Source organism: Stegastes partitus, unplaced genomic scaffold, assembly GCF_000690725.1.
Source record: "Stegastes partitus isolate 25-593 unplaced genomic scaffold, Stegastes_partitus-1.0.2 Scaffold334, whole genome shotgun sequence".
NCBI lineage: Eukaryota > Metazoa > Chordata > Actinopteri > Pomacentridae > Stegastes > Stegastes partitus.
Genome location: NW_007578065.1, coordinates 57,167 through 85,159, shown reverse-complemented (window position 1 = coordinate 85,159; position 27,993 = coordinate 57,167). Strand labels below are relative to the sequence as shown.

Genomic DNA, 27,993 nt, shown 5'->3' with positions numbered 1-27,993 from the left:
TTCATGTATTGGCTATTCATCTGCAGTCCCACGGTAACCGGTGGTTTCTCTATAGGGTCAACAGTGTGATCGGCATCGGCGTGGGAGCAGGAGCGTACATCCTCACCCGCTTTGCAGTGAGTTCACAGCAGGACCACAGTGTCCACACTATCACCACTCTTTATTTTTCTATTCTTCTTTTCTGTCTGGCCTGTAATAATTGAAGGTTTTCAGACCACAGAGCTTGTTACACTGAACATTAAAGCCTCCCATCAAGCCCACACAGGGCATCGGGTTGCTCTACAGTCTGCTGCATATGCTGCAATTCTCCAGGTGATGAATCACCTTGGTGATTCTCTCCTTTTCAGTTGCTTTTGCCTTGTCTCCGCACTCGCAGTGGAGCTAAAATAAGCACATTCTAGCAGAGAGATCCAGAAGTGACAGAGCGGTGTGAAGGAGCATTGAAAGATGAACAATGAAAAGACAAGAGGTTAAAAGGATGTGGAAATTAGGAATTCTAACACTGGGCTCTTATGGATAGTCTGTTCTTGTTGCAAATTAATGAGGAAAAATTGATTCTGAAATGCATTTGCTTTAACTGACTTGGAACAAAGTGTGTTTAGCCTTGATAGATTTACAGCAGCTGTTGCTGCTGGATTTCCATCTAGTTAAAAGCAGCATCCGCAGCATTCCGTTAGTACTGGGGCGAGATGGAGCCTAGATTTCCCCAGACATCCTCTTTCTGTCTTCAGGCAATTCCAAAACCGCACCCTTTAATTTGGAAGCGGAGAATTCAATCTTCAGTGTTTCATGTCTTCAGATGAACAGACATGCTTTACTTTCTTGTTTTATCAGTGTCTTTGTTGGATTGTAATTTTTCACAAGGCTAGTCAAACATATAAAATGCAAAATAAACCAATATACTGATTGTAATTTGTTGAACAAAAATAAATAAATAAATCTGCATGTTTGCATAATGCACTAACATGCATCCTTTCGTTCACAGCTGAACAACCCCACCCTGGTGGAGGGGCTGGTTCTGATCAATGTTGATCCATGTGCTGAAGGCTGGATTGACTGGGCTGCTTCAAAGGTCAGTATTACCACTGCACTATAGACCTGGAAAGATAAAATACACTGACCTATTGCTTAAATGTACTCTATAGACATGTTTCAGAATATAAGAAAATACTCAGCTATGAATTTGCTTGTTAAAAATTCTTAAAGTGACACCTGTGTCATGGAAAAATCCTCAATCTATGAAGATCATTGTAATATTTCTAATATCTGAAGGTTAACTGCTGGTTACAAGATGTTTCCTGCATTACTGAAAGTCTGCTAGTGTTTGTGCAGTGGCATCACAAATCGATGTACAGTCGCACACATTAAGCTCCGATTTCAGGTGAGCTCAGAAATGTTATACTTAAAGCAGAAAGCATTACAAAACAGTCTTCGAGTGTCAAACTCTGAACATGTATCATTCATACATCACTGACTGAGGCTTTAAATAATGTACCGACCATTTCAGTTCAGTTTTCCAGTCTTCTGTGAGGTTGTTATTAATGAATGAATTCTGGTGTTAGATCAGCCTCCTTTCTACCCTGATAATACTATTTCAGGCTAAATATAGGATTCTTTTACTGCCGTGAAGTTTCTAAATTTTGGACCTCATGGCATTGAAAGCACAAGCTGGGCACTAATCCTGTGTTAATTTGATTACACTTGCTGTTTCTAGGGTGAGCGCACTTCAAAGTTAACCAAAACTAAGCTTCAGATTACTCTGAACAAAATTGTCTGCACCACGCTGAGACTTCTGGTTTTTGTTCATTTTAAATGGTTTCATTTTAAGTGGAATAATTGGCTTCAGGTAAAGAACACAGTGGGTCACAATACTGTATTTTACTGCTACTGTACTTTAATCCTGCGCACTGTACGTGGTTGCGTGGGCTCTACAACATTGTTCGAGGAGAACATTCTTTACCGTGTTAGTGTTACACAGTCATGGAGCCAAAGGAGCTTGATATGACCTTTGTCCCATATATATTTCAAACACCGCCCTTTACAGCTCTCTTGTTATTATTTGTTTATATCTGGCTCAAACTTTCATATTTTGAAATGATAAACAAAGCTATTTCTTTTGTTTGTCAAGGTTTTTTGCTTTTTACATGTAGCAACTGTAGGTATTTAAAAGTGAGGGGTGAGGATTATATAACATGCGTGTTCCCCAACCAGAGTTAATCCAGGCACGGTGAGTTTATAGTCGTATGCTTTTTCACCCTCTGAACCCCAAGCAGTCAAAAATGTCTTTTGTCCAGTATGAAGCAACTATAATGCCTTTAAGCATAAAAAAAAAGAAGTGCCAAAGTTTATTGTTTTGATTGATTTTACAAATAACATGGACTGAACATGTGTAACATTTTTCCAAGCGGCTACAAGTGTTACAGATACTGGAATGCAACGGTAACTCAACATAGTATTGATATCTTATTACTTACTACACAACACAGTTTGCAGTTCAGCTGAATTCAGCTGGTAAGTCCCTGAACGTTTTGTCGTGTGACTGTCACCAGTGGGTTCTTGGTTGTGCTGAGAAGAGAAGATTTTTTTTGGTTCTTCACACACTGCAAGTGGTTTATTTTGGGGGAATTTAGAAATGAAACGTGTAGAATAGAGTGATTTTGATGAAATACCGAGATTTTAAGCTTAGGTTTGGTTTCATTTTCTGTCCAAATGGCATGTCATTTGAGGACTGTCGGAAAGTTCACAATCTAACAGTTCTCAGTTAATACAGTTTCTGGCTCTGATAAACTTTGTATTGGGGATTTTGTTAAGATGGTATGAATTCAAACCCATTTTCTGGTTTTGTGGTTCAGAGGGTTACCCAGTGAGTAACCAGGGTGTTTGATCTTTCACGATTTCTGAACTTAAACGGGGCCTCTCCATGCATTTATTTGTTTCATGATTATCAAAATATGGCATGAAATCAATCTGTACTACATCATATGACACAGACATCGCCATGTGGCCAGAACCGTTATCCTAAGGTTTATAATTAAGCAGCGCTGCTTGTTTTGTGTCTGACTTTGACCTGTCTCCTCGTCTCGTGTGCAGCTGTCTGGATGGACCAGTAACTTGGTGGATATTGTCATGGCTCACCACTTCAGCACTGTGAGTTTCTCTTATAGCACTTTACTCTGTCTGTGCTATTTCTTCATGCTGCTGACATTTGTCATTCCCAGTGTGAAACAGTAACAGAACCTCAGGAGGCTTTTCTTGATTTCCCTTGATAGCTTTACTTCATCTCACTCTTATAACAGACAGTTACTAATTACTTTATTTCCCTCCTCCTGCATACACAGACTGGCAGCTGGTCGCATATTCATCAGACTTTAATAGCAAACCATGTTAAAGCTAGTAATACTGCACAGACAGACTCAATCGCTTATCAGGATTGCCAGTGTTAATGTGAACAGCTCCCTGCCATTTTAATATACGCTTGCACTATATATGTAGTCTACCCCTTATTTATTATTTATTTTTGGTACTTGAGGTAGAATAAAAATGTCCTATTTGGTTCAGATTAAGTCTTTTCTGCTCTCCAGGATGAGCTGACAGAGAACCAGGAGCTGATCCAGACCTACCGCCTCCACATCGCCCAAGATATCAACCAGGACAACTTGGCCCTCTTCTGCGGCTCCTACCAATAGTAAGATACATTAAATGATTACTATACACTCGGCATTATGTTTTTTGTAGACAATCTTTTTCCTTATTTATTGTGTTTTTGATCACTTTTATGGGCACAGCCGAGGCATGTAAATGGATTTTCCAGTAAGCCAGAGCTCAAGGGCATAATAATAACGCCTGAAGTGTGCAGAAAATTACAGCCAAATAATATTATTTCAGCTTCGCTAACAAATCACAATTTGTCGCCCTGCTCTAGCCGTCGAGACCTTGAGATCGAGAGGCCAGTTGTAGGTCTGAATGAGGACACAGTCAACACACTAACGTACGTTTCAAGACTAAGGTGACAGACATACAAATTTGTCTCTGAGTGCTTGGTGTGATTTATGAATATTTACCCCTCATTTTTTCCAGATGCCCTGCTTTGCTGGTGGTTGGTGACACATCACCTGCTGTGGAGGCTGTGGTGAGTTCCATCATCTCAGTAACTTAAGAAGCTTTAAGAGAGATTAGTTATGCCAAAGAGCAACAGTTACGCTGTATATCTCTGTTGCTCGGTATTAACCGCTCTTTGATGTTTCAGGTGGAGTGCAATTCCAGGTTAAATCCTACCAAGACTACATTGCTAAAGGTGAAGCTTCTGCAATGCATTTTGTAATGAGTAAAAACGCATATTTTGACTGTAATAAGGATTTATTAATGAGACTGATAATTTTCTCTCAGATGGCTGATTGTGGAGGCTTGCCCCAGGTTGTGCAGGTGGGTTTTTAATCCTTGAGACACATAATATCAAGCAATGCTCAGGTCACAAAATAATCTATTAACATTTGTTTATCTCTTCACAGCCTGGGAAACTCGCTGAGGCATTCAAGTACTTTGTTCAGGGCATGGGCTACAGTAAGTAAACATGTTTGTTTTTATGTCAGGAAACACATTAATAGTAAAACTGGTTCAAACTAGTCGACTGAGTATTCTGTGTCGTAGAGTTGTTTACAGACTAATGCCTCTTTGGGCTGACGTGTTTGTGGTCCAGGTTTGTCTGTGTTCCTCGCTGAATTTCCTGTTGACGTGAGTGCAATGACAAAAGTTGCTTAAATGAGGATTGTTTTCGCTGCAGCCTCCTATGAGCGTTTGCTAAAGACCCCTGCTGATGGGGTTTGGACTGTGGCCAGCAGTGCATGAATAGAAACAGTTTTTTGTCAGCCTGGTCACGGAGAGGCAGCCTGTGCGGCACGATGGATGCTAACACCGTTTCCTCTCTGCTCTTTGCAGTGTGTGGCACCCACAATCCTCAGTAGGTGAGGTGTACGTGCTTCTAGCATGACTGAAATGACAGTGGCACTCGATGTGCTGAACAGCAATTTGCTTTCTGTTCAGTCAGGAGTGGGCGTCAAAAATTACCCTTTGTGTTATTTTTTGTTTTGTTTTTTTTGTGCCTGGTGTGCTTTTATTTTCTATCCAGAACTGTTTAATGATGCAGTCTCGTTCAAGAGAGACTAAAGGTGCATAGTTAAACAGGCCTCCAGGTTTTTCAGTCATTCATTTGCCAAGAAAAAAACAAACAAACACAGCTCTGTGAGACAATCCTGACTTGTTGTGCACCAACCAGACTCCGATCCATGGATGGAGGGAGTCGTGAATATATATCCAATGTTTGCTTGCTCCAGCCATACAGATGAAGTCTGTTTGTGTGTGTGTATTTCTTTAATGCTGATTCTCTTTTGCTCTCTCTTGTTCCCAAACCCTTCACTGTGGGAGGCACTCTCGGGTGCAGCTAGTATGTCAGTGCCTCAGTTTTGCTTTAAAGGCCACCAAGTCCCCCTGTTGAGTAAATGCCACTGTAGGATTAGAGCAGATTAAAAAGAGTGTTTTCATGCGGAGAAAGTGTGGAAAATAAATCTTAACACCTCAGCATGTTTCTGAAAGCTGCTTTTCTCTCATTAACACGTTGCCACAGTGTGAAATGCAAAAGGAAACATCCAAAGACTACAGGAAGTAAATATTATAGTTTCCACACACGCCATGATTTCTTACCTGTCCTCAACAACCTCTAAGCTGTGGCAAAATCTTTGTTTGAATCAGAAATACACTGAGGTGGGGTAAAGCAACATGCAATCTGCCTTTTCAACACATTTCCCTTTCTCCTTTCTTTCCCTCTTTAATCATTGCTTGCAGTTCCCTACGTTCTTCTCAGTCACTTGAGCAACGAATCAGGTACCAGATTCCTAAGCAGCTGCCAGACAAGGAGGCTTTGAACCCAATGGTCCCGTAACACTACAGTGGATGAATGTCAATGTATGCAGAGATTTCTCCTGAGAGCAGTGTTTGATATTTCTCACAGCAGCTCAGGCTGGTGGATACAGTCAGCAACATACACACTGAGATTCCTTTTGCATACTTTGACCACATTCATCTCTCTGTAGGAGTTTAGTTTCTTCTGTTAGCATGGATTCTGTCCTCAGTGTCCTATTTTGCTGCATGACCTGCTGGTGTTGCTTCCTGTCAGTTCAGTTGGATTGCAAATGCTGTATTCTGCTGTTGTATTGCTTTTTATTATTTCCTTCCGTAGATGCATTCAGCAGTTTCCTGTCATATGTGTCCTTTATTTGGTTAGTCTCCATATTTGAGAACTGTTTGCATGGTAAGCACTGTTTTTTTCTGTTGTTGTCGTTGTATCTGGGTAACTGAACTCCCACCTCGTACTGAGCATGCGTTGTGTGTGACTGGAATATTAACACCTGTTTCTCTGTTTCAGTGCCGTCAGCAGGAATGACTCGTCTGGCTCGCTCACGTACCACCTCCTCTTCCAGCATCACCTCCATGGACAGCAGTCGCAGTCGCAACAACCTCAACAGCCTGCTGGAGGGCAGCGCCACCGGGGCCCTGGACAGCCAGGCCGGGCCCCAGACCATGGAGGTCTCCTGCTAAACCCCACTGTGTCCCTGCACTCTCCCATAGTAACTTATGTGCCCCCCTGCCCTCTCTGTCTCTCTCTCTCTCTCTCTCTCTTGCCCCCTCTCTCTTTCTCTCTCCTCAGCAACTCAATGCCAGGAGAATCTGTAATGACCTATGTGATTAGAAAGGAGGATGTAATGAATATATTAACAGATGCATATTATAAAATATTATATTAAATACACTGTCAAAGTCACATTCCTATCAGAAACCATAGTTACATTCAGATGTGTTGTATATTCCAATGGTTAAACCATATGATTGACCATATGACTCAACTGTCCAACCTTGTATTTATTTTTTTTTTCATATTGTCTTTGTTTTGAATGTCTTCACACGCTGTAGAAACCCTCCTTGTGTTCAAAATAATGTTTGTTTTTTTTAACTCTTAACATATGGGCTACATTGATTGTGAGTCATTTGTATCTTTGTTATTACTTCCAAACTTGCTGCAATGCAAATTACTCACAAAGTCTACAAAAAGACCACTAAATCTACAGCTGCCGCAGAAATAGGACTGCAGCACACACTTAAAACCTTGACGCCAGGTAAAGTGATGGTACATGGAAGTAGCATTGCATACTGTAGCACACTAAGCAAAACTAAGTCAAATCCTTGTAGAGAGTTGCTTTTGAACACTAGGTTGTGTCTCACTTCACAATACGTTCATTTGCTTTGGATTGTTTTTTGTAATTGGACTCATCATCTCCTTTTCCTTTCTGCTTTGTGTTGATGTTTTTGTTCAGTTGAATAGATTATTCAGTGAAGTTTTAACGACCTTTAACAAGTGGAATCGGATGTGAAAAGTATGAGTCTCCTCACGCAGGGGCCAAGTGGTGCTTCTCACTGTCTGCTGATTCAGCTCATTTATATTACTACTGAATAAACTACAAGATGAGAACATGTCTGGTGTTGTTCATTTGTCAATACATTCCCAATAATTACACCAACTGGTTGTCATGTACTAGTTTGAATAAAGGAAAGAGAAAGTACATGTCGGAGCAGCGAGTACTTTTCTGTTAGTGGAAAAGTGAGGTGACTGTGGTGAGTTAGTTTCCAACCACACTTGTTCTTATTTCCTCTGCCGGCGATAACGTGCTGTTTTCAGAAATACGCCTGTCTATATTTAGCACGTATACCAAGAAAAAAGAAAAAAAAAAACATGATCAGCTGCTATGCGATAAGATTACCTTCCAACCAAAGAATTTAATGAAGTGTTAATTTAACACAAAAAAAAACACAAGGAGCAGCAAATATTATTCAGAACACCAGACCAGGGGCAGGTATGTTTGGAGAAAACAATAGTTGTGGACTCAGAAAAAAAATATGGGAATCATATCACTCACTGAAGCTTCTCTTATAGCATAATGCTGTGTTGTGCAGCACTGCAGAGAAATGAACCTCACCACCTACTTAAAGAGGTGGAAACTATAACATCTGTAGCAGCATCATGTAATGTCATGCCACAATCCTCTAATCACCGTTATTAGCTCAGCAGGACTGGACTGTTGTATACTATGTGCAAGCCCTTGTGTGCAAACATTAAAATTATTTAACATGAAACACCTGCATTTATTTGCAGTCCAACCAAAACATATTACAACAAAATGTGTATCGTGAGAATTTTGCAGTATTTGGTGAACCAGTTTTAGAAAGATAAGCCACACTGGTGCGGAGTGATTTAATTCCTGATTAGATGTTCCTTCCATCTGTGTTAACAAGCTGATGTGCTGATTCAGCACCAATCTGATCTGTTCTTGTTTGACTGTTTCCATTCACAGCAGAGTTGCTCCTTTGCGTCTCAAGAAGTACATCCGACATCACAGTCTGATTTCACAGTACATCTGATAACAGACTGGAACACTTTTCTCAGCAGACACAAAACAATAATTCAGCGGGTTTTTTTTCCATCTAAAGTGTACATGAATGAATATGCATTAGGGCTGCACAGTTGGCACTGAATAAATGATTCATTTAAAGAAATCGGTTGTTCATTTGCTTTGGCCTTTCACGACCAAATGATTCACGTATACAAAAGGCACTTATTGCCAGTCGGAGAGCTCCACTACTGCTCTGTTTCATTGACTCTGCAGTGTCAGCGTGATGGATGAGCCTGTGGCTGCTGATAAATCATTGCAGCAGCAGGCTGGCAGGGCAACCTTCATCATGATTCTGCAGAAGTTTGATTCTTAACTTTTAACATTTAACAGGAACAGCACTAATGTAATGAGAGCACTGTCTTGATGAGGAAAATCTGGTTAACGTTTTCCACTAATCAGACAGGCAGATGAAAGCGATTTGTCCAGTCTACGCATATTTAAACATTTGCTGTCACCATGACATGAAGTCACCACTTCAACCCACAACACTGCATCACAAGTTGCATGTACATGTGCACATAAAGTGCTGCTTACGTAGATGTGCAGTTCATTCCGTAAACAAGTGATGCACTTTTGGCTCCACTTGAAAACAGCCCTGTATGTGAACGCTCAACCCGTCGTGATCTGAGTCAGGATGTAAAAGCGTTGAGCGTCACAGGAAGCTGCAGCTGGGTGACACACATAAAGGCCACGCGGGAGGCCTCCTCTTCACTCTATAAACGCTATAAACAGCTGCAGCAACCCTGATGGGAACAGATCAGAGGAGGGAACACAGTCACTCTGATTGATCAGCAGACCTGAGTGGAAACCTGAGCTTTTACATGTACGACGAGCCCAACATGGGTGGATGCTGAATGCAGACAAGCATTTTTTGTCAAGAAGACTTGGAATTTACTTGTTGCTCTGAGAGGAATCCATCTAACTGCTTGTGCAGAAAATTGTTTCTTGGTTTTTAAAACAGGAAGTGAAGGAGGTGAGTAAGTTATTTGCTTTTCTTTAATTTTCTTCCATGACTTGACTTTTTGCCTCTATAACATTGCAAACACATGGCCTTTTGTCATATAAAATAACAATTATCATCACTCAGAAGTGATGATGCAACATACTATATAAACTAGACAATTATTACTGTTAATGAGGAAAACACGTCTGCATCATTAGAATTAAATTCTTCTGCTCTTATGGCAAGTAGACCTTATTCCTCTCACGCATGCTAGGTGGAAATTTAACACAGGATATTGAAGCCTCTTGTTGTGGTTTGGCGCCTTCCTGTATCATCTAGGTTTTGTTGCCTGGTTGCACAATAATATCCAGCACCTGTGAGCCGCTTAACCGATGCTATAGTCATATAATGTGATAGCTAGAAGGACAATTAGTTATTGAAGACCTATTTAATATAGATCATTTCCTAATTATGCCTCACGTCTTACCTTTTATTCTCTTTCTGTTCTTTTTTCTTCTTCTTTTTAAGCCACAGCAGACATTTTAAAACAAGAAACCAAAGAACATGGGGACCTGCCCCATTAGATGTCACTCAAACCGAACAATCCTTGAAAATGCACCTGAATCTGAGCTACCAGGTAGGTTCAATCCCAAGGCATTACCACACAAATACAATCAAACCAAGGAACACACAACATGAAATATCTTCTCCTGTCTCTCTGCAGACATCCAGGAAAGCGTGATTGTATCTCTGCATAACTACCCATCATTTGGACATACAGATTTGACCATGTGCATCGGGGAAAGACTAACGATTGTATCAGAGTAAGTGCTGAAGCTCCTGTTTCATCTTCTTGTGGGGTCTCAACTAAAGGAAGATGTTTAGTCATGACTGCTTATTTTTGTTTTTATCAAGCAGCGATGGCGATTTTATGATGGTGAGATCCTCAACAACAGGCCGCGAGAGCTACATCCCCACAAACTACACAGCCCAGGTGACCAACAGGTGAGTTAAGGTCAGGAAGACATGTGCCAAGACTTTTTGTCACGTTGTTTTGTGTGTGAGAAAGCAGAGGAGTTGTACTGAAGTGCAGAAGAAATGAAAGGAGGGGGGTTCCCTGAGGAGTAGGAGGGGTCTCCGTGTAGGTGAACTTTACCTCAGTGGAGACAGATGTTTGAAACTCTCCAGTGACACCATCAGCCTCTGCCTCCTGTAGTTTCAGTCCTCCTCCGGTGGCGAATGTGCTCTGATGTTGTTCCAGTGGATTTTCCCGACTCGAAAACAACTGCGAAATGTGTTTTCACATTTGTCAGCATGACTCTCTTTTATTTCTTATTGTGCCACTGCTCTGAATGTGTGAATCTTTGTTTTATTCAGGTGGCTGTTCACAGGCATCAGCAGGTACAAGGCAGTGGAGCTGCTCATGAATCCTAATAACCAGACTGGAGCCTTCTTGATCCGAGAGTCAGAGACAAGCAGAGGTTAGAGAGGTTTTTCATTTCAAATTACACCATGACTGATTCAGTCCAAACCCAACCTGTGGCATTAAGTGACGATGTACATTTACATTTAAGCATTGCAGTTTTTAGGTACTTGTAGTTTGGTTGAACATTTCTGCTTTATGCTCCATTACATTTCAGAGATCATACTTTTACTACAATTCACTTATTTGACAAGATTATGTAATTTTCCTTTTCATCATTTACAACATACATTTATTTATTAACTGAGATAAAGATTGAACCTTAACATTAAGAACATAAAGCAAAAATTGTCTTGTTGACATTTACTCCTCCAAAAGTATTGCCACAACTATAAAGTTGAATTTTAAAATGCTAACGTGCACTGATGTACCCATATTAACAATCTAACAATGTAATATATCATAATTTATCCATCATAGGGTCTATTTACATACATATGTTGTGCATACATTGCATTTTTTTAAGTCTGTGATTTCACGTTTGAATGTTTAAACTGACAAATGATCAGAAAACCTCTTTCCCCCCTGAGCCCATCATAGCAGTAACTATTATATGTGGTGGGTTTGTTAGTTAAACGAGCTATTTAAACAATAAAGTAGATTACATTGTGAGGGCTATCAGTGGAATTATTTCATTTGCCTTGAATAAGACTGGGTGATGAATATAAATAGTACTGTGCACGACCAGCATATTCTAACTGCTGCGTCTGTGTGCTGCTTCTTTCTTCAGATTCCTACTCACTGTCTATTCTGAGGAGATCCAACTCACACCAGGACTCTGTGAAGCACTACCGCATCTCCCACCTCCCAAACGGCTGGTTCTACATATCTCCAGGACTCACATTCTCCTGCCTGCATCAGCTGGTGGAACACTACTCAGGTTTGTAGTGAGGTTGTGACCCTCTTTTCTCGCCTTGACACACCAAAACCTGAAAGAGTGACGCTAAGACGCTGCTTCCTCTTACAGAGTCTGCAAACGGATTGTGCTGTCGACTGACAGTGCCTTGCTTCATCCAGGGTTTTGACAGCGAGCGAGAGGCCAGGCCTGTTCCCACAACTATCAGGAGGCCCACCATCAACTGGAAGGACATCAGCAGGTGTGGCCGACTCTCTATGGCGTTGCTTCTACTCACAACAGCCACAAGATGTCACTGTATTGCTTAGTTTGCAGAACGACATGACCACCAGGCAGCTTAGTGAAGCTTATCATTTTCAGTTTTTGTTGACACTGTGTCCGAAAAACTCTACAGTAATGTGTGGTGCCGAGTGCTGAGCAAACTAGCGAGAGGAGTGTATAAACATCGACAGATATGCCAACAGATAAGACTGTGGTTGCACTGGGTACGTGCCAGGTGTGACTGTATGTAACTAACGCAGAGCAGAATGTTCAGGTTGATTCAGCGGATTCAGCTATTTAATATGGAACAACTTCTGCCCCTGTTTACACACTGGTTTAGATTTTTCCAAACAGGGCATGCATGTTAGGGACATTTTGACAAAAGCTTAATTGTAGTACATCCGGTATTCTAATCACTTTACTCAGTCAAATCCTTTTCTGTCCTCTCCAGGTCAGTGATCTTAAAGAGGAAGAGAACAGAGTCAGACAACTCTCTGGTGAGTGAGGGGCTGAGGGAGGCCATCAGCTCCTACCTCCAGATGACAGACGACAACAGTCACAGCTGGGACACTTGAGGAAGCACAGTGGGTCAGTCTGAGAGAACAAAGTCAGACAGATGGACTGGAGTCAGATACTGTCCCGTCTCAGCTGCAGCCCGGGCGAGCCGCTGCAAGAGGTCGTCTGTACGCCCAAATGTAATGTTTGTGGGCTGGCCTGGAGGAGCAGGAGGGCTCAGACACTACACTGTTCAGAGATATGACAGACTGTGTCAGCGTGAGGACTGTTGTTGTGTGTCCAAAGAGGCACGCAGGGGAGGTGTGAGCCGAAAGCTGAAAGTCAAAGAGACATTTGTTCTCATTTGACCTGATTTGAATGTTTAATTTATAATCGAATATATACGTACAGTTTGAATGTAAGATTATGCTGCAATTTTATTGTAATATGATTGCTGTCGTGGTATTGTTATTGGAATCCAATAAACTATGTTAGCTATGTGGTAAATGAGCAAAACATACACATATAATCTGCATTTTCTTGAAACTATCCTTATACATAAAGGAGAAAATTAAAAGCAGTGTTGCTGGTGTACCTTGAACCAATGGTGCTCATGAAAGGAAATAAAGATAAAGAAGGGTGGAGGGGAAAAAAGCATTTAAAAAAATCCAGGTCCAAGTCTTTAAGGTGAGTATAAACAGTAAAGAACCTTTATTTCAAAGGGCTACAGACAATAAAAAATGCATTATCGCATGCCAGCTTGCGCCTCCCTCAGGGTCAGAGACACAAAGAAATGGATTATAGCTGAAGTCATCAAAGGTTGTGCAACGCTGAGTACCTGCATCACAGATGTACTGAACCAAGGCCTCTCATGCTGTAAAAAGCACTTTCTCAGTTAAGGATGTTGTAGACAAATCCACAATATGAAACAAACACCGAGATCAGAATTAGTCAATAAAATAAAACTCTTATGTGTGTATGTTATATAAAGTTATACCTACATGTGTTCCTTTTTACATTTTTACATTTCAGCCAATTTGGAATGATTGAAGTTTGAATGAAATTTACTTGAAGCTGATGTGTTGAACTGTACCTAATAGAACACTTAATATTATATCCTTTTTATGTATGTAAAAAAAAAATCATTTCATACAAAGATTAATTAACTGTACTGCTTAAACAAAACACTTAATATAACCCTTTTGTTGGCCATTATTGCTGCTTAAACGACAGCATTACTGTGAGGGTATAAACCAGGATAAGGTGCCTGTCGAGGTAAGAAGGCGGCTCCTCTCTTAAACACTGTATAGTCAATTTTTATTTCTGGTGTTTTCTTGGATGATAGCTGCCTTGTTAATCGTTAAATAGCATTGAAATATATTTCCTGATCTGAGGAAGAAGTGATTCAAAGGTATGTTGGTGTAACATTTTTCAACTCCAAATGTCACATCACATACTTGAAAAAAAAAAAAAACACTGAACAGGGAAACTCATGATAATTAAACACACATCATGATAAAGCTCCTATTTATTGAATCACATCATGGCAAGTGCTATAACAAGACAAGTGAATCTGGAGATCAATACTGAACTAAAAGCAACAAAAGAAAACAATTCAAAAGCGATATCATTTCTCAGTAGATTTACATTTCTTTTATTTGGAGATTAGGATATTTTTAAAAGTCAATGTTAATGTTAAGTTTGTGTTCTCTTTGCCTCCTCATTGGAGCCAGAGCTGGTGTGGGCAACAGAATATGTACTAGTGGCACAGATATAATTAGATGGAGGCTTTGAAACCTTTGCACATCAGTTTTTTGTGGTCCTATGAATGGGTCCAAATCACCATTTTAGCAGTTAAAATCCATCCATCCATCCATTATCTGCACACCGCTTAATCCTCACTAGGGTCATGGGGGGCCTGGAGTCTCTCCCAGCTGACTTAGGGTGAAGGCAGGGGACACCCTGGACAGGTCACCAGTCTATCACAGAGCTACACTTAGAGACAGACAACCAAGCACACTCACATTCATTCATTTTTTGCCATATTTGCCACAAACCAAATTGTAGAGGCCTCAAAGGTTGGTGATGAATGTCATCCAAAATCTCATTTTTTTAGTAGGAAATTTAGATAAATCCAAATATGTATACACCTACAGGAACCTCATACAGTTCTACAATTTAACTTAGCAGACGCTTTTATCCAAAGGGATGTACATCTGAGAGCAGAAACAACACAAGCAAGGATCTAGTCAGGAGAACACAATCTAGATAAGTGCCACAGAACAAGCTCAAGTGTGACAGGGTATTGATGTCAATGGCAGGCTGTGTGGGAGGTAGGAGGATTTTTCTGTTTGTTTGTTTTCAGTCTGTCAAGTGCAAAGGTGTTCTTCTGTGACATCAGTACCACGATTGTTGGAAAATATTGCATTTTTTCCCCCTATATTTAAAATTTTTTGCCACTGCTGTTGGATCTGCTGGAAACAATTTTGTTCACGAAATTTCCTAGTTGTTGTGAGAGTTGAAATTCTCACAATTCTAAGAAAATGCTTTACATTGTTTAATTTTTGGGCCCAATGAACACATTAAAATGAACACATTTTTAAAAAACTACAATCTGAAATCGTGCAGCAACACATTTCCTGGATTGTGTGTGTTCTGACACGGATTGACCCACAGTCAGCTGCTGGCTCTCCGCGGTGTGTTGCAGCGTCTCTGCCAGCAGATGCCGCTTAATTACGTCCAATAATTCATCAAAGCCTTCCTCTTCCTGCCCGAACAGCTCAGTTCAGGAAGAAGAAATAATGGCGACGCTTCTGGGGTCCGAGTCCCCTTGTACTGGAGGAAAACGAAGAAATTGCAGCAGCAATATCGTCACAAAGTTCACGGCCAGTAAAATTACTGGGCAGGGTTTCAGCCGAGGGACACAGGTAAGAGAAACGACGCCTGTTTCGACAGTTAGGACACCCGAAAGTTGGTCGACCGAGACCAGGGACTTGCGCTTGGAATCATGCCTGAAAATGAAGACGTTGTCCTGGAGACTTCACTGGAGATGCAGTCGCTCCTGTCAGCTTCGGCTTCACGACTAGCTGAGACACAACGGGGTGTTTCTGCAACACACTGCTTAAATCTTTAGACAGCGGCTTTCTGGAGAACAATGTTTGCTCGCTGACAAGCCAAAATAACGCTATCACTACAGCAAGTGTTTGAAGAAAGCTCCGCTCCGAGTGGGTCTTTTGTTGTTAGCTTCTCGTTAGCTTAGCATTATAGGCCAGCTTGACTACGATATAAAATTGTCGGAGCCAAACTTTGTCGGACTATTGTTGTCTCTTTTTGGCATCGTGGTGTCAGCGTTACTAGAGGGTCGGCATTTTAATTTAGGAAATGCTTAAATGTCACAATCAACGACAGGAACGTTTGCTAACGTGAGCTAACGGGGTAACGTCAGCTAGCTAGCTAAGCCAGCTGAACAGCTCAGGTGATTACGTAACGACACACTAACCACAATAACTATCGTTTCCATAAATGGATACGCCACAACAGCTGTTTGAGCAAGTTAACGTTAGCAAGTTTATTTTTGCTTTCACGCAAGCAACCGTTTACACGACATTTGTAACTTTGAAGAATGCGACCGTAGAGCTAGTTTGGGCAGAACGTTAGCGACAGTTTACGTCAACTGTTTTGATTCTTCTCTGTGCTGCTGCTCGTGAACATCACACCTGTCCGGGGATTTTTTAGTCATTCCGCCGCTGTTTTGTCTGTTTCACTTTCTTCCCTGTTCAGCCCCTGACCTAAATCGTTTGATTACAAAGCCGGTAAAGCACTTATTCGTTTTGCTTATGCAATATTTCTGCACGTTTTCCTGTCGTGCCGTTACCTTTCTTGCTAAACTGCAGTTTTCAGGGGAACGTAGCGCTTCTCAGTAGTGACAATCAAACCTTTAAAATGAAGAGACGTGCTTGAAAACACAAAATATATTTGACATTTGCTGACAGCTTCCCTGATAACCCTGAAAATGTCAGCTTAGAGACGTGTTCTCTCATTGGTCAGGGTCTGATTGTACCGCTACAATCAGAATCATTTTCAAAACATACTGTCATTGCTGCTGACACAGCACATCTTATTATAAGGTTTGTGAAGTTAACAGACTTTCAGAAGAACTGGTCATCAGCTTACTTCGAGTACACACAGAGATTTATGTGTTTATTGTTTATTTGATGTGGACATCACAGTTGCATTGGACAAACCAGATGCATTGTTTGAGTGTTTTAGCACATGTGCTAATTCACAACACTTGTCCACATGAGGCTTTTGAAATGATCAAAAGTAATAAGAATAAAAAAACAAAAGATAAACAAACGAAACAAAAAATACATTGGACAATAACATGACAACAGTAGAAGAGAGGCAGTTTTACAGGTTAAAAACATATACAAGCTTCAGATCAGAGGCAACATGTTCAAGCAATCAACCAGTTAAAACTGTTCATGTGAGCATGAGATGCAGTGGATATCAGTATTTTTAGACTTATTGTTATTGATGTAATGATAAGGACCTAACTTTTCGGTTGTTTTTTCTGGTGGATTGCTTACTAAAACAGATTACTATTTGATTGTTCATCCCCCAGTAAGAAGATGAGACTTTTTCTCTGTTATTATGCTGTATAGAGGAAATAAAAATTCACATTTTACAAAATGCTTGTCCTTTACAAAAAAGTAAAAACATTAGTTTTTAGGCGTAAATGCCAAAAGTTTATCAACTAAGAATTGTTCTAACAACCTAACAGTCCATGTATTAATTACTTACTAAAATCAAAAAATAGTGTAGGTAAGTGTAGAGAATGTTTTCTTCTGTGACTGTGCCAAAAAACTAAATTTGGAAAGTCCCATGAGGGTTTTATCCAAAAAAGAAGAACTAAACTCAGCAGTCCTGGCATCCCATATGCAGTAGGGTGAGCTTTAGGATTCTGTGCATCTTGTGCTACTCTGTACAGTTTCGTTTTAATGACTGTGTGCCAGGCAGGCTGTGACTCTCTTGCCCAATGCTCTTAATTATTTCAGGGATAAAATGTTCTGAATTTGCTTTCAGTTTCTATTCTCTTGCTGCAGTCTGTTAAATGACTTAAGACGTTGCCCTCCAGTCTCATTTAATAGAAGGTTAACAGTCTTTATATAATCTTGACCCTTATCTGTTCGACGTAGAAGTTGTCCTCATCATTCTTGGGAAGAACACTTATCTTAGTCTGTGGTTTTCATGTGTTAAATATTTATATTTGAAAGACCAAATATGCATATGTTTCATACATAAAGTTTACTGTGAATCACGCTGTGCTTTCCTCCGTGTGAAACGTACTAAAATAACATTATAAACCCTCAAACCCTGTGTAGACTTTAAACAAATATCTGTGCATTTTTACTGTGTATGTTGCACTATTTTAAAGTTGCCTCTGTTTGTGTCGTAGCTCCCAGGAGGCCTGCTCCAGGAGAGAGATAAACGCGCTAAATGGCATGGCATCCCTACTCTGCTGCAGAAGCTCTATGAGAGCAGCCATCCCAACAGTGACCTCTCCCATGCCCACAGCTTTCTTAAGGTAGTCACACAGTGCACGCCAGTCCAACATCTACATCCAACAGTGACAACATTGAAAACGCAGCATATGCAGGGGGAATGTGCTGTGTGAAAGTTTAATTTTATTGGCCACACCTGTAACACATGTACAGGCAAAAAGTGGGGTGAGCTTTTGTTTTGAAATTCAGTTTTCATTTTTGGGACTCAGCACAGCACTGTGAAAACCTTAAGTTGGGAAAGTTACCATTTACAGAGTTGGCCATATATGGGATGAAGGTGCTACTGGCAAGACTCCTGATACAGTGTAGTTATTTACTGTATATTCATAGTTTACTTTTTACAAGTAAATAGACAGTTTATGACCCATTTCTGCAAACACTTTGTGTAAAAATATAAATAGAAGACTGGTCTATTTTTTACGTTTGCAGAGCGGACCTGCGTGACGCATGTGCACCACATGCTGCTCAATGCCTGGCTTAGTCAGTTTTATTGATTGTAATGGAAGCGCAGTGTTGCAGTCCACAAATGATCCACATATTTTACATGTTCAGTGCAGCCACAGTGTGAGGCTGGGCAATTACTGGTTTTAGCCACTTACTGCTGAATGTTTAATTTTGGAACCTAGAATAACATGTGAACAATGCTCTTTGTCAGGTTTTATCTTCCCAGCTCTCCATGGAGGCCATGTCCTTTGTCACAGAGGACAGGAAGACCGCTCAGGAATCCACCTTCCCCAACACGTACACCTTTGACCTCTTTGGTGGAGTTGATGTAAGTTATAGTGCCTTTGTTATTATTGGATTAAGATGCACTGAAGTTTGTTACCTCTGAAGAATCAGTTGTCATGTGTAGTACAAGTCAGAATGAGATACTAAAGATATAACAGTTTTGATTGCTCATTTTCTTATTTTCATTTTTCTGCAAAGCTGCTTGTGGAGATCCTGATGAGACCTACACTAACTATGCAGAAGAAAAAACCCAAACGTAAGTAAAACTAAAATCACATCCATCCATGTATTTTCTTTTTGGGAAGTTGACATATTTCTACAGCATAATATCAATTTATTAGATTTCCATGATACTGAAACAGCCCAACATCTGTGCTTCTGTTACAACAGTGAATGATGACTTGGTCAAAGACTGCCTTAGTGTTCTCTACAACTGTTGTATATGTGTAAGTATCCTATTACGTTTTTTTACGTACCAGAAAAGGTCAGAGGTGCATCATACCTTGCTTCACTTTTAACAGATGTGTATAACTGGACATATTTTCTGTTCAGTTTGTTTTTGTCGTGGTATTGTTTCAAAACAGGATTATTTAAACGGACAGGACTATGAACATGCAAAATTTCATCTTTTCATTCATAGACGGAGGGGGTCACAAAGAGCCTGGCAGCGAGGGATGACTTTGTGCTGTTTCTCTTCACTCTGATGACAAACAAGAAAACCTTCCTACAGACTGCTACCCTGATTGAAGATATTCTTGGAGTTAAGAAGGTCAGGGTTAAACTTAGATTAAGTCTTCAGCATGAGAATGCAAACACTGCTTATTTTAAAATGAATAGTTTCATGTACTCCTGTTCCTTTCATTACAAAGTTGATCATATGCTTTCTGTGCATGTAAGAACCTTTAAATCTTTGCTGTGCAGTTAACTTTATATTGCAAAATGTCTCTTTATCTGATGCTCCAGATTATTTGGCAAGCTGCACAACTCTGTAGTGTTCATAGTTATTTGTAAGTTTGATCATGTCACTAAGTCTTCCAAATGCTGCAATCATGTGATTCCATCAGTGTGTTGTGGTTCCCACATGTGGAGGCTTTGTAGATTCTCCTGAGAGTGTTTCTTTTAAGTAATTATGACAGGTAAATCACCAAAAATAGCATACATGATGAGCAATTGCTACAAATGGGAAGTGAGAAAACATTTACAAAGGTCACAGTTGACCCAGTATTTATTATGCGGTTTGTTGCTAGTTTTGAAAATGAAAAGACATAATTGAGTTATGTTTGTTTTTATCCATGAATCTATTTAAGTAATTCAAATTCAGTCAGGATTGATACTGTTTACTTGTGAAAATGGTGCGCAGCAGTGTTCTGTCTGCATTTGGTAACAGTGAGTCTGTTTGCACTTTACAGGAGATGATCCAGTTAGAGGGCATCCCCAACCTGTCAGGCCTGGTCCAAAGCTTTGACCAGCAACAACTGGCCAACTTCTGTCGCATCCTGTCTGTCACAATCTCCGAACCTGATGTAGGAAATGATGACAAGCACACCCTGTTGGCCAAAAATGCTCAGCAGAAGCGCAATGCTAGTCCCTCACGAGCAGAGGTCAACCAGGGTAGGTTGTCTTCAATGTACAGAGCTCAAACCTGCTACGTATTTTAATCGGGTGCCATTGCAGAACAATGGATCAGTAGCTGAACTCTGAACATTGCTTTCCAACAGTAACTCTGCTGAACATCCCTGGTTTCATTGAGCGGCTGTGTAAGCTGGCCACTAGAAAGGTGTCTGAAGCCACAGGAGCTAACTTCCTGCAGGAGCTGGAGGACTGGTACACATGGCTGGATAATGCTCTGGTGCTGGACGCCCTCATGCAGATGGCTACTGAGGAGGCTGAACAAAGCAGCACAGGTGAGATGCCACTAGTGACGACGCTTCCTCGCCTTGCCTAAATCCTTTGAACTTTGACTGAGATGTTTTGGATTTTTTTTTTCTCTCACCTTCAGAGTCATCAGATGAGAGCTCTCTGGCCACCAGCCCTCTGAGACATCGACTGCCTCAGTCCATGAAGATCGTCCATGAGATCATGTACAAAGTGGAAGTGCTCTATGTGCTCTGTGTTCTTCTTATGGGCCGACAGAGGAACCAGGTACTCTCCTCCCTCCTTTTGGGTTGAGCTGGGGTGCCGACCGAGTTTTTCCACTGACCCCTGTATTGTGTCTCCTCACAGGTCCACAAGATGCTGGCTGAGTTCCGTCTCATCCCAGGGCTCAACAACCTGTTTGACAAGCTGATCTGGAGGAAATACACAGCTTCAAATCACGTGGTGCACGGCCAGAATGAGAACTGCGACTGTAGTCCAGTATGAACAATTAACCAAATAGTCTTTAAAGAGCAACTTGCAGGCTGAATTTTCTTTTTACTAAATATCTACTTAATATTTCAAGTGAATGATAGTTTAGAAAGTATGTGCAGTGTTTTTTTTAATGTTTTATTAGACATAAAGACAGATATTAAGAAAAAAAAGTTCTTTAAAGCACTTTCCCCCACAATCACATTATATCACATAAGGGAGTTGTCTGCTTCAGTGCACTCTGCACTAGTGGGCAGTAGTGAATCTCAGCGGCTGTGATTTAGAAAGTAGTTATTTTTTACGAATCACTTTGCGTTTCAGAATTTTTCATCATCTTAATTTACTGTGTTTATGTGTGATGAGTAGACTCCAGTATACCAGGACCCTGAGCCCACACTTTTCCTAATTGCAAAGTTAGTTACATGCCTTGGCCAGTTTTGCATGGGTGAAGAGTGGGGACTTTACTGCTGCATCTGTAATGCAAAACATGGCTGTGCTCAGTGCTCATTTTAGACTGGAGGATTATGTTAGTTGAGATAATGGAATCAGGAAAGGAGAGTTCAAGATGAGAATCAGTCGGTATGTGTGAGACTGATAGTTGGTGAAGTTTCCCATGATGCACGTAGAGGTTTCACTTCCATCAGCTGCAGCTTCTGGTACTGGAAGCAGTGGTGGCAACATTCACAGATCTGTCAGGGAGTCAGCTCTATGAAAATGTCAACTCTGCACTGTAGGTGTCTTTTAAGGCTGCAGACTTTCAAAAAAAATGTTCAGCTCACTCCTACTTCTGTCTCGTGTGGCACCGTAAAAGTGCTGATTTATGTTAAAGCGGCTATCAACTGATCTCTAAGTGCAAGTTTCTGTTTTAACTATCACTTCTCCAGTACGAAACGACCAGTTCCAGTTGTGTTGTAGAAGGATATGTGATAGATAACTTACAGTTCTGAGATGTTACACAGCGTTAGCTAACATTATCATACATCAGTCACCCACCAAGACTCCTGATCTGCTCCCCACTGATTTTCTTCACATTACTTTTTAATTTCTCCCTGATAGCTGTTATTTCTTCTCACCCTTCTCGGTTTCTTGGCTCATAATTAATACTGTGGCATGTCATATGCATATGAATACAAATTTTCAAGCTCTTCAGCATCCAAACTGCTGTTCAGATTTCTTATTGTGACATTATTCTTATTGATAGTTTTTGCTTAATTTTCCGTCACTGTCCTCACCAACCTGAAAGTTGCTCTTTAACAAATAGACACTAAATAATTAAACTAAGCTTTTAAATTTCATCAATGACACTCTTTGTTATCATACAGGAAATATCCTTCAAAATCCAGTTCTTACGGCTACTTCAGAGTTTCAGTGATCACCATGAGTAAGTAGCTCTTTTCGCTTACTTTTGGTCTGACGTGTCCTTTAAGCTTATGTTTGTATGTATTTTCTTAAATATATTTCTGTCTCTCAGAAACAAGTACCTCCTCCTGAATAGCCAGGAGCTGAATGAACTGAGTGCCATATCCATGAAGGCTAACATCCCGGAGGTGGAAGCACTGGTCAACACAGACAGAAGTCTAGTGTGCGATGGGAAGAAGGGCCTCCTCACGCGCCTTCTTACGGTCATGAAGAGGGAGCCTCCGGATTCCTCTTTCAGGTTAGCAACATGTAGAACATGATCAAGATGAAGTTGTTCATTTAAAGTGTCAGCTGTCTTTTAGTAGTCAGACATCCCCATATTGCAGCACCATTGTCTCTGCTGTTTTTATATCTATGATAAGGATTTTAAATTGTATAGCACTTTCTAAAGCACACTGTTGCATAATATTTTACATCTAGCGTAAAATACTCATCTTTAAATACAACAAATTAAATCAGGATACATAGACATTCAGTTCAGTAAGGAGTGTTGATAAGAAAGGCTAATCAGTAGATGTTAGTTTTCTGCAAAGCAAACCACAGATTCAGCGGATCTGATGGAATGGGCAAGACTGTTCTAAAGTTGTGGAGCTACAACCACAAAAGCATTAAAAATGGATTTAAAATAGGACTGGTGAACAGCTAAAAATACTTAGATCAGATGATTGGAGAGTAACACCACCGAAAATACAGATTGAACAACTAGCATATATATGCAGAGGCCAGACCATACAACGCCTTGTATGTAATTGAAATTTTATAGGCGATTCAATGTTTTACTGGAAGCAGATGAAGGGAAGCAAGACAGGGACAGACAACTGCTTTTTTCTGCCTCGTTGCTGCATTTTGGACTAAGTGAAGAAGGGATTGAGAGGCTGGAATAATGCTGGTAAAGAGGGAGTTACACTAGTCTAAACAGGAAAAGAATAAGGCATGTACTAGATGTTTCACGTGTTGGTCAGATTTGATTTTTGCAATGCTTTTAACTGAAAGAAAAAGACAGCATGACGTGGTAGTACGAGGTTCAAAGTTAAATTGTTGGTCAAAAAGAAAACCCAAGATTTTTTAGAGCCGGTCTTGCTGTTGTTAGTGAGGGGTCAAAACATCAACTGACTTCCTTTCAAAAAAAAAAAATGGATGTCAGTCACAAGGACCTCACTTTGTCAGAATTCAGATGGAGGAAATTTCTACAAAGATTTCTTAAGATTTGTCTGTCTAGGTCTGTTTCTTTGCTGATTGTTTCTGTTTTGTGTGTGTATATATAGATTCTGGCAGGCAAGAGCAGTGGAAAGTTTTCTCAGAGGAGCCACATCCTATGCAGACCAAATGTTCCTGCTGAAGAGGGGACTGCTAGAGGTAAAACTACTACTGCCTCAGATTGTTTCTCGCAACATCCATGAAGAAACATTCACAGTGCACAGATCTGTACAATAATTTTCTTATACGATTGACTACTGGCTTTCTGCTTCCATCCCTCGACAGCACATCCTGTTCTGCATCATAGACAGTGGTTGTACGTCTCGAGATGTCCTTCAGAGCTACTTCGATCTGCTTGGAGAGCTCATGAAGTTCAACATTGATGCCTTCAAGAGATTCAACAAATATGTCAACACTCCAGAGAAGGTAGAATTGTTCACTTTATGTGCCTTATAAAATTGTATTGTATCTGCTGGCCTTTTACAACAAAGTTTTAAAGGCTAATGATGTAGTTTGATTTTGCTTTTTTTAGTTTCAGACCTTCCTGACGCAGATCAACAGTTCTCTGGTTGACTCTAACATGCTGGTGCGCTGCATCGTCCTTTCATTGGACCGCTTTGAGAGCCAGACTGAAGATGTCAAAGGTAAACAGGGATGGACATGGATGTTGACTAGTGCAGTATTAAACATTTAAGGTGTTTAGTTTAGACATGTAGGGGTTTTATTTTGTCAAAGCATATGTTTACCAAAAAAAAAGAACATTTTGTCAGATGGTAAAATATTCCAGTTTGTGCAAATGATTAACCACAAAACACTGTCTTCCAGAAGTGACACAAGATATCTGCAAACTGCATCAGAGTTGACGTGTTAAATACTTTCATTGGTATCTTCAGATCGTTTTAAGTCCAAGTTTAAGTTCTCTTTTTGTAATGATTTTGGTGATCTGTTTGTCCCACAGTGGTGGAAGTACTCTCTGAGTGCTGCCTGCTGTCCTACATGGCCAGAGTTGAGAACAGGCTGTCCTTCCTCTTCCGACTGATCAACATCATCAACGTGCAGACTCTCACACAGGTCTTGTTTCATTTTCTCTTTGCTTCATTTTCAGAGAAACTCATGCACTTCAACAATAAGGAAGTGTCAGACCAGTTTTTTAGCTGAATAAATTAAAGTCTATTTTAATGTACACCTAAAATAACATCAGATAGATCACGTTAGCGTTTTAGATAAATTTTAATTGTGGGGCAAAATAGTTGGTCACTGAACTGTTTCTTTGTGTTTTCCATCCTTTTGTCATGCAGGAGAATGTGAGCTGTTTAAACACCAGTTTGGTGATCTTGATGCTGGCCAGAAGAAAGGCTAAACTGCCCTTCTACCTCAACGCCCTGCGGGAGAAGGAGTATGCTGAAAAGTACCCAGGCTGCCTGCTCAACAACTTCCACAATCTACTGCGCTTCTGGCAGCGCCACTACCTCAACAAGGACAAAGACAGCACCTGTCTGGAGAATGTGAGTAGCCGTCACTTGTTTCTGCACAAAGCATCAGTAAATATCTTCATTTTCAGAGTCTGTATCAGCTGCGTTACACAAGCAGCAAGTGAGAAGTTCTTCTCAGTGTCCGTTGTTTTTGTTCAGTGGCTTTTTTTTTTTTTTTTGGTCACACATTCAAAACATTCCACAAGAAAAATCACATGCTTGCACGCTGGTAAAAAGAAGACTTGTGCTGTGTCTCAGCAGTGCAAGCATGACAGGGCTGAAACACAGGTGTTCACAACCAGTTTAGGCAGCAAGGCTTCAAATGAAAAGAAAAATTCCAAGGCACAGCTCATTGTAGAAATGCATGAGTTGTGTTCTCATTAGACTGTGTCTTGCATTCCTTCAGGAATTTAAAAAATTGTACATCTTTTTTCATTGAAGGAAACTAATATTGGTGCTTTGGCCATGATTCACATCTTAAAAGAGATTTCCTTTCTCCCTGCTAAACATTGTAAAGTGCCACAAATACCTTCTAAAGCACCCTTAAAGCAGTCGCAATCGTAAGCACGATTGGCTGTGGAAACAATGATCTAATTTCAATCACATTGCTAATTCCTTCCAGTTTCCCAAATCATTCTGCCTCTTGAAAGAAAAAAGACACTAATGTACTTGTCCTGATGCTTGCAACATAAAGGGGCTGGTCTATAGTGACTTTCCACATAACTTTACTTTTGTTTTGCTGTGCCACTGAGAAATCACTGTTAAATCAACTAAACACACCCTGCTCAGCACCAAACAGCACACAGACAAAGTTAGTGGCTAGCTGATTACTGTAAGGAGCATTTAACAGCTTAAGCATCAGTTATTTCTCTAAGGGAATGAGTAGGACTACAACACAGCCAAAAGGAGAGTGAACATATGACCTACATTCACCAGCTGAGTGTACCAATGTCTGCAGGATGTGTGAATAGGCAGTGCTTTGTCAACAACTGAATATACTAATTTCAGTGTTTTTGCTCGTTCTGCTGCCCCCTAGTGATGAAAGTCAATCAGGGCCAAGTTTAATAGCCCGACTGTTATCACATTATTTTTTGGCACATGTAAAGATAAAGACATTTTGATTTCCCCATTATGGATACAAACTGGTGAAACTCTTCCCAGTCTGTCCCCTACATAAACAGGCTCACTGGGCAGTTAACAGTCGCAAATAGAACAAGTTTTATTCCTCTACTTTCTGTTTGGTTCCCCTACTCTCAGAGCTCCTGTATCCCCTTCAGCTACTGGAAGGAGACGGTGTCAGTGCTGCTGGGCTCAGACAGGACTTCTCTGTGTGCCATAGCGAGCTACATCGATGAGCCCTTCATGGATCTGGACAGAGACCTGCTGGAAGATTGACCTCCAGTGTGTGCACTCAGTGTGCTGGGGATGGGATGGGGCCAACGGTCACAGGGAGCATGGACACCTAAAGCTGGTGATGACTCCCCTGAGCCGAGCCGTCCAGGCGCTTTGTGACTGCGTTCTGGATGTAAAGACTCACCTGTCTGCTGTCTGCACCTTCGCATGGAGGCTGTCATCACAGATGTGAGCACATACGGAATTTGCCTGGCTGTTGTCTTCTCACTAAGTTATCAAAGGAAGAGGAGAAAAAAACCTGTAAGCCCACCCCAGATTGGCCACATGGTATAGCGGACAATTAAAGGACCTCGGAAAATGACACCTGCATTGGTTGTTTGCTTTAGGTGAAATTCAAATAGAGCCTTTTATATAACCTATACAAAATTCTATGAAAAAAAATATGTATGATTCAACAAATTATGTTAGAAAAAAAGATTCTTTTCACGTGGACTTGGTTTGGAAATGACCACAGATTGAGCTTTCACCCAGATGTGCAGGTTGGTGGTGTGTCACAGGGCTGCCAGGAGTCACCAGCCTCACTCTCGCACTACCTTCACGCTCTCTGTTGACTCCATGCCACTCCACTGCCTGAACTGTGGGGGAAACTGATGATATTGGAGTTTTTTTTTTTGCAGGGGGTCTTCTCAAAAGAGCATTTTCATTTAACCTGTCTGTGGGTCTATTTTGTTAGGTGGCTATTGTTGATGGTGCTTTCTGGCTCTACTCAGCACATTTAGGTAAGTTGAGGGCCGGCTGACATGTTCTACATATCACACGGGGTTCCTCTCACCTAAAACCATCCATTCTGTTGTGGCTTCAGAAGCTTCACCCAGGGACTCGTCTTCTTTCCAGGTTATTTTTATTGATTGACTCTTGTCTTGTTGAAAACAATGGCTTTTAGCTCTGGTTAAACTGTAGAATAAAACATTGCACAGATGAATTGTTTTTATTGTTTATTATATTTTAACACATTTGTTCATTAAAAACATCTTCATTCTGTAAAAGAATTTGTATCCATGTTGTGAAAGATGCTTTGGGAAGAGAATAAACTATGCAGGCGTTAGTGTTAAGACAAGACTTTTTGTTCCACCCCGCACAGAGTTGGTTTTACGTGACTTAGCCTTCAGCCCAACATCATCAGCTTTGGATTGAAAGTCCACCACTTCATCTGGTTATCTGCCATTTTTCACAATCTTTGGCCACAAGCTGAGAATGACAATCTTTCTATTCGATGGCTCTCTTTGCATGGCACAAGTTGATCTTTAGCTCAGATTGAGAAGAAGTCCGGCTCTGTTAAAGATGTCTACAGCCTGAACGTGCTGCTGTTTTAATTGA

At 40.7% G+C, this 27,993-nt stretch overlaps 3 protein-coding genes across 7 annotated transcripts in view; all 3 read left to right on the top strand.

The window, feature by feature from the left end:
• Window positions 1–7,523, top strand: part of ndrg3a (ndrg family member 3a) — a 33,626-nt gene extending 26,103 nt beyond the window's left edge. For 2 of the 3 annotated variants that reach the window (XM_008283950.1, XM_008283952.1), the window contains 11 exons: window positions 56–116; window positions 986–1,072; window positions 3,091–3,147; window positions 3,582–3,685; window positions 3,923–3,988; window positions 4,078–4,129; window positions 4,247–4,294; window positions 4,387–4,422; window positions 4,509–4,560; window positions 5,839–5,877; window positions 6,419–7,523. In XM_008283950.1, coding sequence (XP_008282172.1) covers window positions 56–116; window positions 986–1,072; window positions 3,091–3,147; window positions 3,582–3,685; window positions 3,923–3,988; window positions 4,078–4,129; window positions 4,247–4,294; window positions 4,387–4,422; window positions 4,509–4,560; window positions 5,839–5,877; window positions 6,419–6,591 — 775 coding nt within the window. In that variant the 3' untranslated portion in view covers window positions 6,592–7,523. The remainder of the gene's footprint in view (window positions 1–55; window positions 117–985; window positions 1,073–3,090; window positions 3,148–3,581; window positions 3,686–3,922; window positions 3,989–4,077; window positions 4,130–4,246; window positions 4,295–4,386; window positions 4,423–4,508; window positions 4,561–5,838; window positions 5,878–6,418) is intronic. The other variant, XM_008283951.1, reaches the window with a different exon arrangement.
• A 1,642-nt stretch (window positions 7,524–9,165) lies between these two features.
• On the top strand, window positions 9,166–13,060 carry LOC103358827 (src-like-adapter 2). 3 transcript variants are annotated; one of them, XM_008283948.1, is made up of 8 exons: window positions 9,166–9,471; window positions 9,976–10,078; window positions 10,166–10,265; window positions 10,357–10,446; window positions 10,819–10,922; window positions 11,655–11,804; window positions 11,892–12,021; window positions 12,493–13,060. In XM_008283948.1, exons 2-8 carry the CDS (start codon window positions 10,006–10,008, stop codon window positions 12,614–12,616), a joined length of 771 nt encoding a protein of 256 aa, XP_008282170.1. In that variant the 5' UTR covers window positions 9,166–9,471; window positions 9,976–10,005; the 3' UTR covers window positions 12,617–13,060. The 3 variants fall into 3 exon arrangements, with proteins under 3 accessions (XP_008282170.1, XP_008282169.1, XP_008282171.1); XM_008283947.1 differs by having other exon boundaries at window positions 9,970–10,078; XM_008283949.1 differs by having other exon boundaries at window positions 9,168–9,471; window positions 9,970–10,078; window positions 10,360–10,446.
• A 2,277-nt stretch (window positions 13,061–15,337) lies between these two features.
• trpc4apa (transient receptor potential cation channel, subfamily C, member 4 associated protein a) lies at window positions 15,338–27,728 on the top strand. Its single transcript, XM_008283943.1, has 18 exons — window positions 15,338–15,463; window positions 17,995–18,123; window positions 18,756–18,872; window positions 19,028–19,085; window positions 19,220–19,275; window positions 19,470–19,598; window positions 20,239–20,440; window positions 20,548–20,733; window positions 20,829–20,971; window positions 21,053–21,184; window positions 22,498–22,556; window positions 22,647–22,832; window positions 23,860–23,950; window positions 24,077–24,217; window positions 24,324–24,435; window positions 24,750–24,862; window positions 25,090–25,296; window positions 26,521–27,728. Exons 1-18 carry the CDS (start codon window positions 15,338–15,340, stop codon window positions 26,656–26,658), a joined length of 2,325 nt encoding a protein of 774 aa, XP_008282165.1. The 3' UTR covers window positions 26,659–27,728.
• The last annotated feature ends 265 nt before the right edge of the window (window positions 27,729–27,993 follow it).

Excerpts from the sequence above, each read along its gene's own strand:
- trpc4apa (XM_008283943.1), top strand. The coding sequence starts at position 15,338 with ATGGCGACGCTTCTGGGGTCCGAGTCCCCTTGTACTGGAGGAAAACGA. Across the intron at positions 20,734-20,828 it reads GGCTGAACAAAGCAGCACAG|AGTCATCAGATGAGAGCTCT; the intron begins GTGAGATGCCAC and ends TCTCACCTTCAG. Across the intron at positions 23,951-24,076 it reads TGAAGAGGGGACTGCTAGAG|CACATCCTGTTCTGCATCAT; the intron begins GTAAAACTACTA and ends ATCCCTCGACAG.
- LOC103358827 (XM_008283948.1), top strand. The coding sequence starts at position 10,006 with ATGGGGACCTGCCCCATTAGATGTCACTCAAACCGAACAATCCTTGAA. Across the intron at positions 10,079-10,165 it reads ACCTGAATCTGAGCTACCAG|ACATCCAGGAAAGCGTGATT; the intron begins GTAGGTTCAATC and ends GTCTCTCTGCAG. Across the intron at positions 10,923-11,654 it reads AGAGTCAGAGACAAGCAGAG|ATTCCTACTCACTGTCTATT; the intron begins GTTAGAGAGGTT and ends TTCTTTCTTCAG.